This window comes from Phoca vitulina, unplaced genomic scaffold (assembly GCF_004348235.1).
Source record: "Phoca vitulina isolate PV1807 unplaced genomic scaffold, GSC_HSeal_1.0 scaffold1, whole genome shotgun sequence".
Lineage (NCBI taxonomy): Eukaryota > Metazoa > Chordata > Mammalia > Carnivora > Phocidae > Phoca > Phoca vitulina.
Window position 1 is genome coordinate 587,688 of NW_022589704.1, and position 13,180 is coordinate 600,867.

A 13,180-nucleotide genomic window follows, 5' to 3' on the forward strand; every position below is an offset into this window, starting at 1 on the left:
ACGTGTGCGCTACATCTGTGCAGGGGCTGCGTGTACTGTGTGCGTGTATGTGTACCGTACGTGTGCGCTACATCTGTGCAGGGGCTGCGTGTACTGTGTGCGTGTGTACCGTACGTGTGCACTACATCTATGCAGGGGCTGCGTGTACTGTGTGCGTGTATGTGTACCGTACGTGTGCGCTACATCTACGCAGGGGCTGCGTGTACTGTGTGCGCGTGTACCGTACGTGTGCGCTACATCTGTGCAGGGGCTGCGTGTACTGTGTGCGTGTGTGTACGGTACATGTGCGCTACATCTGTGCAGGGGCTGCGTGTACTGTGTGTGCACGTGTGTGTACGGTACATGTGCGCTACATCTGTGCAGGGGCTGCGTGTACTGTGTGTGCGCGTGTGTGTGCAGGTGGATTCTGCAGGGCGTGCCCCACGAGTGGGCCACTTCACATTCTGACATTTGGGGAACCAGCTCATCCTCCAGGGAAATGGAGGTTCCTCCTGCCACCTCCTCCCTGGGACCCCCAGTCACTGGACCTTAAAGTCCCCCCTACTCTCGCAGAAGACACCTAAAATCTTCCGCCTTTTACGATGTCATGCATGTTCATTCTCCACAGTCCTCCGACTCGCTGACAGCCTCAACACCCCCAGTGCACACCACCACCACGAACCGCCTCCCACAGCTCCAGGAAACCCTCAGGAGGCCAAGCCCATGGGGTTTTAAGTCAGTCGGGTGCGGGGATGGGAGCAGAGGAAGGAGTGGGGCCAGGGGTCACTGTGTCGCCCCCAGTGTCCCAGTGCTCAGGGAACAGGCACCTGCAGGCCCCTCACCACGGGCTTCACGAGACTTTTCTAGTAACAGAAGCAAGGAGAGCGTCATGATTCATTCCCATTTTACTGGAAGCTCATTACAGCCGAGAGAGAGCACGTGTCTGGACCTTCTCCACAGCCCCAGGAGCGGCCCCAGCCTGGGCAACAGCGGGGAGCGGGTCAGGGTGCGGTGTGTGCGCCAAGCCGCCCCGCGGCACACACCCTCTCGGGCACATCAGGGCTTCTCACCCTGGCCCAGGATGTTGGATGCTGAAGCGGGAGTGCAGACACATCACTGCAAACCAACAGGGTGAGCCCTTAATGACTAACTCCGACAACTGGCTTGCCGATGGATGGGTCCTCTAGAAAATAGGGGAACCATGCCTTACAGGGTGGAGACCATCCCTGTCACTCTGGCCCAAAGCCGCCGGTGACCCAGGCCATCGGTGAGAGTTCTGGGACGGACCCCACACTCTCCCACGGAGCTCATCGCCTCCGCCAGGGACGCATACTGCGTGGGGGACCCAGTGACGGGACCACGTATGCCCCCTCCCACAGCTGCAGCCCACCGCAGAGCGTCATGTGGCCTGGTCTCCCTGCCCACCCGGCCCCCCCAGGACGTCAGCAGGAGGCCCTCTCTCAGCGGGCAGAGGGGTGGACAGTGCCCGCGCAGAGACTGAGAGAGCAGACCAGACAGCCCAACAGGACTGCCAGGGCAGCCAGGAAGAATCCCGCCTGGGGGCCGACTGGGCCCCTCCAACTGGTGGCTGGACCACCCCACCTGCTGCTGCCCTACGGCACGGAGACCCCCGAGCTCACCCCAACCCTGCAGGCCCACCGCCACAGGCAACACCAGAGCCGGGCCAAGGCCCCTCCTGCGTCTCCTGCTGACCCCGCAGGCCCTCTCAGGCCTGGGCGGGCAGCGTCTTGTAGGGGTTCAGGATGCCCTGGGGGTCCAGGAGGGCCTTGAGCTGCTGCATGAGCCTCAGGGCCTCGGGCGGCTTGCTGTAGCTGAGGACGCCTCTTTTCCTGAAGCCCAGGCCGTGCTCAGCGCTGACGCTGCCCTGCTGCCCGGCCGTCCACTCGTACACGTAGGGTTCCAGGGCGTCCAGCAGCGACGGGCTGAAGGCCTCTGACGTCACATTGAGGTGCAGGTTACCGTCCCCTGCAGGGACAGGGACCCCTGGGTCAGGCCGGGCAGGCGGAGACCCCCTCCCTGACAGGCCCCAGTCCTGCCCTGCCCTCACGCCTGGTTCCACGCCTCGTGCCACTGGTCACTGGCCTGCAGTGACCGAAGTGGCCTGTTGGTGACCACTCCAAGTCCTCCCCTCTACCTGCACGGCCCCTCTGAGGCTCCCAGCTCACAGTGACCGACCACCCGCCCGGCCAGTGAGCGTCTTGGGCCCAGACCACACCCATGGGCTATCACCAGACCCACACCTCCCACCAGTGCCCACGGCAGCCTCTGCAGACAGCTCCATGTGCCCGCCAATGCCCACTGCAAAGCCCTGGCCCCGTGCTCTCTGGCCTTGCTGAGATATCCAGACACGCCCTGGCTCTGGCTCTGTGGACGGCCTGGCTCACCGCCCACGTGCACCCCCTCGGGGGCCCCAAAGCAATGACGAGACACAGGATGAAGCCAAGGCAAGGCGGGCAGGAGACCCAGGGCCGGGGCCGTGATAGCTGGCTGCTGTCTGGCCGGCAGAGGAGGGGGGCAGGACTCCGTGGGCCCCGGCAGACAGGCCTGTAGTGAGGCCCTCACCCGGGAGGCGAACATTCAGTGCAAGAGCAAGTGCAGATGCGGACAGGAGGCCCCCGCTCCCACACTCAGAGGTCAGGAAGGTGGGAAGGGACGAGCAGATGGGGGTCGGGCCCAGGGAGAGTTGCTGCCCACCGTGAGGGGCAGAGAGCCTCGTTAGCCAACAGGAGGGGCTCCTCGAGGCTGCAGCAAACAGAGCAAACCCCAGGGCAACACAGGGGGCAGGCCTGGGGCCTCTGACCCAGTGACCACCTCCCTCCGGGCCTGTCAGATGTAGGGAACACAAGGGGGAGCCCCCTCCCACCGGAGCGTACCGCTGCTACCTGAGGGCAGAGGTCCAAACCCCCCGCGGAGGGGCCTGCACACCCATCAGCCAGCCTGCCCAGGGTCCGGCTAGAATTCCCACTACCTCGGCGGTCCCACGGACCCTGAGCTGGAACATGAAGATGGGAGAGGTTCCAGCAGGCGGGACCCCGGTCCCCACCCCCACTCGCACCCCCTGCACAAGCAAATCACCTCCGACCCAGGCCTCAAGTAGTCCCCACAGACAAAGCCCTGAGATACACGAGCCCACGCCAAAAACTCCACGCACACAAGAAAAGCAGCCACCACGAGCAAGAGCCAGCAAACCTGACCCACAAAGGCTTCAGATCCCGCAATTTCCAGAAAAAGGGCACAAATGCTTCATGTTTACAGAAATAAGAGATAAAGAAGATCAAACATCTTAAACATCTCAACCAACTTCCCAGAAATAGAAAATACCAATCACCGAAAGGTCGAAGTCGACAAACAGGTTTCGATGGGTGTTACTCACGGCAGAGATAAGCGACACGAAGAGAAATTTGAATGCAGGGTGCAGTCAGAGCTGGGCAGCAGGGAAAGCGGACGGGGAGCCGCAGGGCTGGGGGGAGGGGGACAGGCGGAGCCATCGCTACCGCTACCGCCACCGCCCCACGGCGCCCGGGCGGACACACAAACGCTCACCCAGACAAACCAGTGACGCGGGAGAGAAGAAAAACACGGCAAGTCAGCACCGCGGAGCGTTCGGGTCGAAGAAAGCCTGAGCAACAGAAGTAACACTGCCGACAAATGAAACCCGTGGAGCTCTGTCACCTCCCGCCCCGCAGACGGGAAACGAGGCTGAGACTCAGGCAGAGGCCGCGGCACCAAAGAGGGACGCCGGCGTGGCTGAGCCTCGACCAACACAGCCACGTAACACCAGCACCGCCACCCGGGGTGGAAAACAGAACCAAAATACGCCCCAAGAGGGGCACCCAGGTGGCTCAGCTGGTGAAGCGTCTGCCTTCCGCTCGGGTCATGGTCCAGGGTCCTGGGATCGAGCCCCGCATCGGGCTCCCTGCGCCACGGGAAGCCTGCTTCTCCCTCTCCCACTCCCCCTGCTCATGCTCTGTCTCTCTCAAATAAATACAATCTTTTAAAAAATAAATAAAAAATGGGGGCGCCTGGGTGGCTCAGTCGTTAAGCGTCTGCCTTCAGCTCAGGTCATGGTCCAGGGTCCTGGGATCGAGCCCCACGTCGGGCTCCCTGCTCCGCGGGAAGCCTGCTTCTCCCTCTCCCGCTCCCCCTGCTCATGTTCCCTCTCTCGCTGGGTCTCTCTCTGTCAAATAAAAAAAAAAAAACTTTAAAAATTAAAAAAAAAAAAAAAAAAAAAGAAGGACGCAGCCTGTCACCATCGTGCGGACTGCTGACCGCCGCTCCGTGGCCGGCGCCCGCAGGATGCACAGCGCACAAACCTTCAGCCTTGAATCTTCACCGCAGCTCCCGCCAGATGGCCAAGGAGGCGGTAACGCCAACCAGTCAGACCCTTCGGGCCCAAGGGAGAGACCACGGTCACGCCGCTGTGGGGTGATGATGGCGTCCAGCATGGACACGGGGAAGGGACCTACAGGACGCTACAGCCCAGGACGAGGCCGGGGAAAACCCTGCACAGAACACAGGCACGCAGACCAAACGATGCAGAGGGCTGTGGCCGAGCCGGGCGACCCCCGGACCACAGCCCCACCTGCGCAAGGGGCCCGCCGGGACACAGCCTCGCTGACCCCAGGGAAACCAGCCCAGTGGCCCCGCCAGACGCCGGAGAAGCTCCCGACACACACGGCACCCGCTCCTGACGTGCCCAGCGGGCGCCCGGGCGCCGCCAGCGTCACAGGCTGTACTCTGCCCCACGAGCAGGAAGGCTGGCCCGCGGCCTCCCCTCCCCGCCCCCGGCCCTTGGAAGATGCCGGTCCTCCACTGCCCTGCACCCCCTGCTTCTCCCTCTCCCTCTGCCTGCTGCTCCCCCTGCTCATGCTCTCTCTCTCTCTCTCGCAAATAAATAAAATCTTGAAAATAAAAAATAAAAAAAATAAAACGCTTCCAGCTGGTGAGGGGCAGGGGGAGGGAGCTCGTCAGCGATACCGCAGGCCAGGCCGAGGGAAGGGCACTGCGGCGGCCAGTCAGAGGTCCTTTCCAAAATACCCAAAGAACCATGAAGACGATTAGGGTTCTCCCAACAACCAGGATCCCCCATCACCGCCCGACCCCAGAACGGCTCACCCAAGTGGCCATAGCCCACCACGTGCTTGGCCCGTGAGCCAAGGCGGGCGCGCAGGTCGGGCACGAGGTCGTAGAGCCTCTCGGTGGGCAGGGAGAGGTCGTATTTGTACACGTAGCCGTCCTGGCTCAGCGCCTCCGAGATCCTCTCCCTCAGGGCCCACAGCGCCTAGGATGGACAGAAAACAGACAAAGTCAAAGGGAGCACCGTGAGGGTGTCTGTGCTGACAGCAGTTAGAACGCTGGTGGCCTGGGGTGACCGGGAAGGTCACGACGGAACTTTCCAGGTGACTGCAATGTTGTGTTGTGACAAGCATGGGGCTCTGATCCAAGAGTCCATACTGGACGAGGCCCCAGAAAGCGGCCACGGCTCACCCCAGGACACACCGACGGCCCCTCTCCAGGAGGACGGAGGACACTCTGAGTGATGGTCGGGGCCGCCGGTCGGTGAGGGAACCTGAGTGACGGCAGAGTCGGGCAGGGAACAGACAGAGGGACGGGGCCGCGGGGCCCTGGGCTGCCCAAGCCACACACAGGCTGCGGGCGGGCAGGGGTGCTGGCAGCTGGAGCAGGAACATGAGGGTGGCGCGGGGCGCTGAGGGGCCTGGGGAGCGGGGGCTCATCGCATCACTGCCCTTCCAGACAAAGCCGCCGTGGTTTACTGGCTCGGCTGGATGACCGGTCATGGTGGACACCTGAAGTCCTGGTCACGGAGCGGAGGAAACAGAGCCGCATGCGCCATTGCTCCGCTGTGGGGCTGGCCCGTCCTGCCCTCCACGTGTCCCCCGAGTCAGGAACTGTCACGGCAAAGTTCCAGCGCGGGAAGCACTGGTTCCTCCTGCTTTTCCACACGCGCACAGAGCCAGGACCGCCCCCAGAAGAGCAGCAAGAACCCCTTACTGCCACGGACACCCGCCAGTGTCTGGTTTCCCCGATTCTCTCATCAGCTTTCGGGGTCACTGCGAGGTCCCTCTGTGCCCTCTCCCCAACTCTCTGCGCCCAACCTTCAGCGGCTCCCGCCCGCCACCTTCCTCACACAGCCAGACCAGTGACGACCCCGCACAGCTCGCCTCGCCGCTGGACCCAAGCTGGAGCGCTGCAGGGCCGTCCTGCCGCCCACAGGCTCCTCCCCGTCCATTCACATCTGCCACATGCTACCGCGGCCACAGACCTGCTCGTCCCTTGCCTGCCACCCACCCTCTCTGCTCATCCCACCATCTCCGGATGCTCTGGAACCGGGCAGGCACAAGCCCCTCGGGGCCCCTGTGCTCCTGCAAAGGTATCCTTGAGGCTTGTTCCTGCTTCCCTCCTATCTTTGCTCAAAGGCCCCTTCGGGAATGTCCCCCGGCCACCACCATGCCACGTCCTGCCTACCAGGGCAACGCCATCTGCGAGGGGAGCCGGCCCAGCTCCTCCAGTGTGCCGGGGCCGCTGGAGCACGCCACTGTGGAGTCAGCGGTCCGAACCGAGCAGGGACCAGCGTGGGTGCCCGCGCAGCCCCATGCTGCCGCCCACCCCGGGCAGCCGGCTCTTGGGACTCGCTGTGGCTGACGAGCCTTGGGCAGCACTGCCCGCCAGCCCCCAGCCCAAGCCTGGAGCACCAGCTTTCCTTCTGGTGGAGACGGGACCAGGCACGGGCCAGCGCGCAGCGGGGAGCCTGTCCTTACTGCCCCCAAGGCCCGGGGTTGCTCCTCACTCCCATTGCCGACACGCAGCACATTTCGGAAGAAACAGAGACAAATGTGGAGACGCAGTTACGCGTCTTTGGCAGCAGAGAACAGCACCGAGCCCGTCCTGGGAGTGAAGGACTTGCCCACGTCCCTCCGGCTGGCGTGGCCTGCACAACACTGCGGGAGACTCACGGGACACCCGGAGGACACAGCCCCACGCCCTGCCTGGTCCTCCTCCAGCGGGGAGGTCACCCAGTGGGGACAACGGAGCGGTGGGGGCAGGGCGGGGAGACAGGTCCTCACTCCCCAACAGGACGAGGCCGCGGCGTGAGGCCCTTCGTCTGCAGGTGGGGTTGGACGCGCCTCGACAGCGCTGGAACTCCTGACTTAGTATTTACTAAACTCACAAAACAACCGTGAAGAAGAAGGTTTAATAACAAGGTACACCAGGAGGGGCGCCTGGGTGGCTCAGTTGGTTAAGCAACTGCCTTCGGCTCAGGTCATGATCCTGGAGTCCCGGGATCGAGTCCCGCATCGGACTCCCCACTCAGTGGGGAGTCTGCTTCTCCCTCTGACCCTCCCCCTCTCATGCTCTCTGTCTCCCATTCTCTCTCTCAGATAAATAAATAAAAAATCTTTAAAAAAAAAAAAAAAATAACAAGGTACACCAGGAAACCCAACAGGTCCACCGTAAGAGCCACCCTGAGACCCGGCTCCCCACTCACGCCCGGGGGCGCCCAGATTCACATACAGCCCTGGCCCAGACGCACGTCCTCCCTCAACCCTGCCCCAGCTGGCCACTCTCACACCACAGCCCCACGGACCACGGTGCACAAATATGGGACAGTGCCTCCCAGCGCCCCAGGTCCCCCAGGATGGTGACGGGGGCTCCCGGCGCCCCGGGCCCCCCAGGATGGTAACGGGGGCTCCCGGCGCCCTGGACCCCCCAGGATGGTGACGGGGGCTCCCGGCACCCCAGACCCCCCAGGATGGTCACGGAGGCTCCCACTGGGTGGCTCAGTCAGTTAAGTGTCCAATTATTGGTTTCGGCTCAGGTCATGATCTCAGGGTTGTGAAATGGAATCCTGCATCACACTCCACGCTTGGCAGGGAGTCTGACGTTCTCTCCCTCTGCCCCTCCCTCCAACTCACGCTCACACACTGTCTCTCAAATAAATAAACCTTTTTTTTTTTAAGATTTTATTTATTTATTTGAGAGAGAGAGAGAGCATGAGAGGGGGGAGGGTCAGAGGGAGAAGCAGGCTCCCCGCGGAGCAGGGAGCCCCATGCGGGACTCGATCTCGGGACTCCAGGATCATGACCTGAGCCGAAGGCAGACACCCAACCAACTGAGCCACCCAGGCGCCCTCAAATAAATGTTTTTTAAAAAGTAAATAAAAAATAAGGGCGCCTGAGTGGCTCAGTCAATTAAGCGTCTGCCTTCAGCTCAGGTCATGATCCCAGGGTCCCGGGATCGAGTCCCGCATTGGGCTCCCTGCTCCGCGGGAAGCCGGCTTCTCCATCTACCCCTCCTCCCTGCTCATGATCTCTCTGTCTCTCACTCTCTCTCTCAAATAAATAAATAAAATCTTTAAAAAAAAAAAAGTAAATAAAAAATTAAATTAAATTAAATCAAATTCATAAAATAAAATACTGCTGATAATGACGAGACCCAAAGTACATTTCCCAAGAGGCAGGACCCCTGCTCACGTTCAGACACCACACGCTCCGAGCTGGACACGGGGCCCCGCGCAGATGTCCTGGACCAGCTGGGCGCAAGGGACGCGAGGAGGCGCCAGCAGCGCCCACGCACCTGGAGTTTCACCTGGTCCGTGGCCAGGGTCCCGTCCGTCACCAGGCCGGAGCTCAGCATCTGCTCCAGGAAGTCACTCAGCTTCTCAGCATCGTGCTCCGGTCTGGAGCCTGAGGTCTCGACGAGGACATAGAACGGACTTTCTGGAAGGCACAGAATGGGTGAACAGAGGCCATCGGACAGAGCTAGGAGGGGTCTGGGCCGGCCTGGCTGAGCGTCTCTGACGGCCCTCGTGCGGCCCACGGAGCAGGAAGGCTCGGTCCAGGCTTTATCTCCAATGGCTTAAAAATAGGTCTTCCATGGGGCACCTGGGGGGCTCAGTCGGTTACACACCCGACTCCTGGCTTCAGCTCGGGTCGTGATCTCAGGGTCGTGGGATCAAGCCCGTCAGGCTCCACACTCAGCAGGGAGTCTGCTTGTTCCTCTCCTTTTACGCCTCCCCACGCTCTAGTGTGCGCTCACTCGCTCTCTCAAATAAATATAAAAATAAAAACAGATCCTTCATGGGGCGCCTAGCTGGCTAAGTGGGAGGAGTGTGACTTTTGACCTCAGGGTTGTGACTTCAACCCCCACACTGGGTGTAGAGATTACTAAAAAAATAATAAAATAAAATAAATAAAAATAGGTCTTTCACTGGAAGAGAAACAGCACTCCCCAAAAACATACGAACCACCCTGAGCGACGCCATGGGCACCTGCACGGGGCTGTGGGCGAGGAGCGTCCTCACCAAACCACGGTGGTGGGGAGGCCATGGGCTGAAGGAGAGGCCCCCGTGCCCAGGACGGCCTGTGATGCCCATAATGCATAGCGCAACATGCAAAAAGGCATGATTTTACCCAACGTATCTTTTTTAAAGTTTAAAAAAAATGTTTTAGGAACTATCAAAAAATGTTAAGCCTGTTTATTTTTCAAGGGTACTGTGAATTTATTTTTAACTTATTGAAATCAGTGAAAACTCACCAAATGCACAGCTCTTCCTTTTAGCACTACATTAAAAGTGCCTTCCAGAAAAATACTACAAACCTGTCCTACTATAAAGAGAACAAATGTTTTCCAGATATCAGCATTTTTCCATGCTGAAATGCAAATTCTGCTCTTTAATTTATCTTATGTCCTAGAAAACACTGGGAGGGTTTTAATTTCGATTGGCTCCTTTTCCAATTACAAAAGTAAAACATGGTTATAAAAGGGAATTTGGAAAACAAAGACAAATAAAAATGAAAAAACAAATTGCCCGCTTGCAAAATATAGCAACCGAGCATGTTTCGACAACGCTCCTTCCTGTCTGCTTCCACAGTCAAAGAGATCTGCACGCTGAAACCTGCCTGGGACAGTAGGGTGGCCTCTACTGGGTGGCGGACCCTCCATCTGCCCAGGGATGCTGTCCACGCAGGGACCCTCCATCTGCCCAGGGATGCTGTCCACACACGGACCCTCTATCCACCCAGGGTCCTTCTGTCCACCCAGGGATACTGTCCACACAGGGACCCTCTATCCACCCAGGGTCCCTCCATCCACCGAGGGATGCTGTCCACGCAGGGACCCTCCATCCACCCAGGGATGCTGTCCACGCAGGGACCCTCCATCCACCCAGGGTCCTTCTGTCCACCCAGGGATACTGTCCACATAGGGACCCTCCATCCGCCCAGGGACCCTCCATCCACCCAGGGATGCTGTCCACGCAGGGTCCCTCCATCTGCCCAGGGACCCTCCATCCGCCCAGGGACCCTCCATCCACCCAGGGATGCTGTCCACGCAGGGTCCCTCCATCCACCCAGGGATGCTGTCCACGCAGGATCCCTCCATCCACTCAGGGATGCTGTCCACGCAGGGACCATCCATCTGCCCAGGGATGCTGTCCATGCAGGGACCCTCCATCCGCCCATGGGCCCCCCATCTTTCCAGTGATTGTATCATACCTTATTTCTTTACTACTGGATATTTAGATTGTTTCCTGGCTTCCCGTACTAAAAGCAGCACCTCATTAAAAATTCAGAGTGTAAAGATCTTTCCGTATTTATGACTGCTAAGGACTAAGTTGTGTTCCCCCCGAATTCCCACAGTGAAGCTCTCACCCACTCCCAATGTGACTGTAGGGCGGTAATTAAGATTACATTAGGCCGTAAGGGTGGGGCCCTGATCCCACAGGACTGCTGCCCACTTTGGAGGAAGAGGCACCACTGATCTCCCTACACACAAAGGCCAGGTGAGCACACGGCAAGGACACGGCCGGCCGCACTGGAAACCAGCCAAGCCGCCCCACGATCTCACACTCCCAGCCTCCAGGACCGCGAGAAGCAAGCGTCTTGTGCGCACGCCCCAGTCTGTGGCGTCTGCCGGGATCGCCTGCGCTAAAACCACCACCGTTTCTGTAGGAAGATCTCAGAAGTGGAAATACCAAGATCCACAGCGGAACGTTTCTGTCCTCCAGGTGCGTGATGCCAAACTGCTTTCTGGAACGCTGAGCCGGCGTTCTGTCGGCTAACGTGCAAGGACGCCCTGCGAGCCTCCATGGAGGGGTGGCCCCCCTTGGCCGAAGAGAAGCATTTCTGACCGGCGCACTGTGGCTTCCCAGAGACCCTGGCAGCACCCACTGAACCAGCTCTGGGGGCACGTTCACGACGCGGGTCAGAGAACCACACGCTCGTCGGTTACTGCGATGCCGGAGCTGCGCAGGCTGCTCCTTGCCACCCCCCACTCTGCGGACAGGACTGCCGGCCCGTGAGCAGGCCCCACGAGCCGGGCGTGAGGGCAGCGGCGGGTGCCGCCCGCCCACGGGGGGCCAGTACCTTGCACCGGGCTGGTGAGGCGCAGGTGGTGCGTGACCAGCCGCATGCACTCGGCGTCCATGAACTCGTAGGCGGACAGGATCTCACCCAGCAGCCCCCTGCAGCTGCTGAAGGTCTGCAAAACCTCATCAAAGCCTGGGCAACCTGCAAAGACAGCCAGACCTCAGGCACAAGCACCCAAGCCCGGCCGGACCCCCCAGGGCTCCCTGGAGAGCAGCTGCGCCAAGCGGCCCCGGCGGGTGGGCTCCTGGCGAGTGGGGCGGCCCGAGCAGCAGAGCACCCCACAGGGACACCCGCTGGTCAGCGGCACGCACGTCACGGGTAGTGCTGATCAAGGAGGAAACGCTCGTCTGAGAACCCAGGGCGCTCAGGAAGGTGGCGGGACCAGAGGGGCCGTGGCGCAGACACGGGGCCAGAGACGGGGCCACGCCGGCCAATGGCTTCACCACGTTTCTCTCAGCACAGCGAGCACTGGGTTTCCAGCAGCCCTGGGTGAGTCACTCAACTTACGGAACAAGGAGAGTCTCTGAGGCGCCCCAGGCCCGGGGAGCTGGCCATGCAGTGGCCAGGGGCAGATGGGAAGGGCCCAGGAGACCGACCCTGCACTGGGGAGGGGGTGGGACGTGCAGGGTCTTCCGGGCCGAGATGGGACACGCTGACTGGCCCTGTGGGCGTCAGGGGAGTGTGTCCGCAGAGCGCAAGGCCAGGCACAGAGGCCTACTCTGCACACCCAGGAACACGTGGAGGTCCCACGGCTGGAACGTGGGGCTGGACGTGGCGGGCTCGGCCGCCTGGGGGCCACAGCTGACGGGAACGCTGGCAAACGGAAAACAGACGGGAAACTACCCAGAACGCGACGCGGGTGTAAAAGGGTGGAATCCGTGGGAGAGAGATTAAGAGGACGGACTGCAAAGCTGTGTCGTGGGTCCAACCACAGTCCTCAAGGGGGAGGAAGACGGCGCAGACTTGAACTGACGAGACACCAAGACACAGGCTTAGGAGGCTCAAAAGATCCGAGGTAAAAATGTGCGCTCACAGGCAACATACCCCAACCACAGACGGCCGAAGATAAAGAGATAATCTTTAAAGTCACTAAAGAACAAAGCGCCAGAACCACTGGGAGCAGCGGCCGCGGAGGGCGGCGGGCCTCCCTACGACCCACCGCGCAAGCGCAGGACGCGGGATGATCTTCAGCAGCCCGGCTTGTGCGACAGTGTCTCCAGGAGCGAGGGGAGTGAAGGCATTTCGGACGGGCCGGCAGAGACCGGGCTTACAGGGAGCACGGTCCCAGGGCAGAAAGGCACGCCGAGCGGAGGGAACGGCACGTTTGTAGGAAAACAATAATTACAGCCGAGAGATTAGAGACCGTAAGATCCTGCATCCTGCTGTGGGTTCAGACACCGCTGAACGCACCGAACGCAGGGACTGGGAGTTGAGTCACCCGCGGTGACCTCTAGAAGAGTGGATGTCTCCACAGCTTCTGAACTAACAGAAGAGGACAGGCTCCGAGTGGAGACGAGGCAGGACACGGACTCAGAGGAGAAAGAGACAAGCCCACGTTCACAGTCTGGAAGCAGAGGACCCGAGGGGCAGCTGGGGAGTCCTGTGGGGTCAAGAGGGCTCCCCATGCTGGAAAGTCACAGAATGCACGGTGCGCACTGACAGGGACAGCAGGGGACAGGGCGGGGACAGCACAGGGGACAGGGTGGGGGATAGCGGGGTCAGGGCGGGGGACAGGACAGGGACAGTGAGGGACAGGGTGGGGGATAGCAGGGACAGGGCGGGGATAGTAGGGA

General features: G+C 60.7%; 1 protein-coding gene across 7 annotated transcripts in view; it reads right to left on the reverse strand.

Moving 5' to 3' along the window:
• Nucleotides 1–396: 396 nt before the first annotated feature.
• D2HGDH (D-2-hydroxyglutarate dehydrogenase) overlaps nt 397–13,180 on the reverse strand; it is a 22,311-nt gene continuing 9,527 nt past the window's right edge. For 2 of the 7 annotated variants that reach the window (XM_032428831.1, XM_032429195.1), the window contains exons 7-10: nt 11,385–11,528; nt 8,596–8,738; nt 5,116–5,281; nt 398–1,965 (exon numbers count right to left, since the gene is read on the reverse strand). In XM_032428831.1, coding sequence (XP_032284722.1) covers nt 1,706–1,965; nt 5,116–5,281; nt 8,596–8,738; nt 11,385–11,528 — 713 coding nt within the window. In that variant the 3' untranslated portion in view covers nt 398–1,705. Of the gene's footprint in view, nt 1,966–4,137; nt 4,178–4,249; nt 4,503–5,115; nt 5,282–8,595; nt 8,739–11,384; nt 11,529–13,180 lie in introns of those variants that run through there. The other 5 variants (XR_004302353.1, XR_004302350.1, XR_004302354.1 and 2 more) reach the window with 5 other exon arrangements.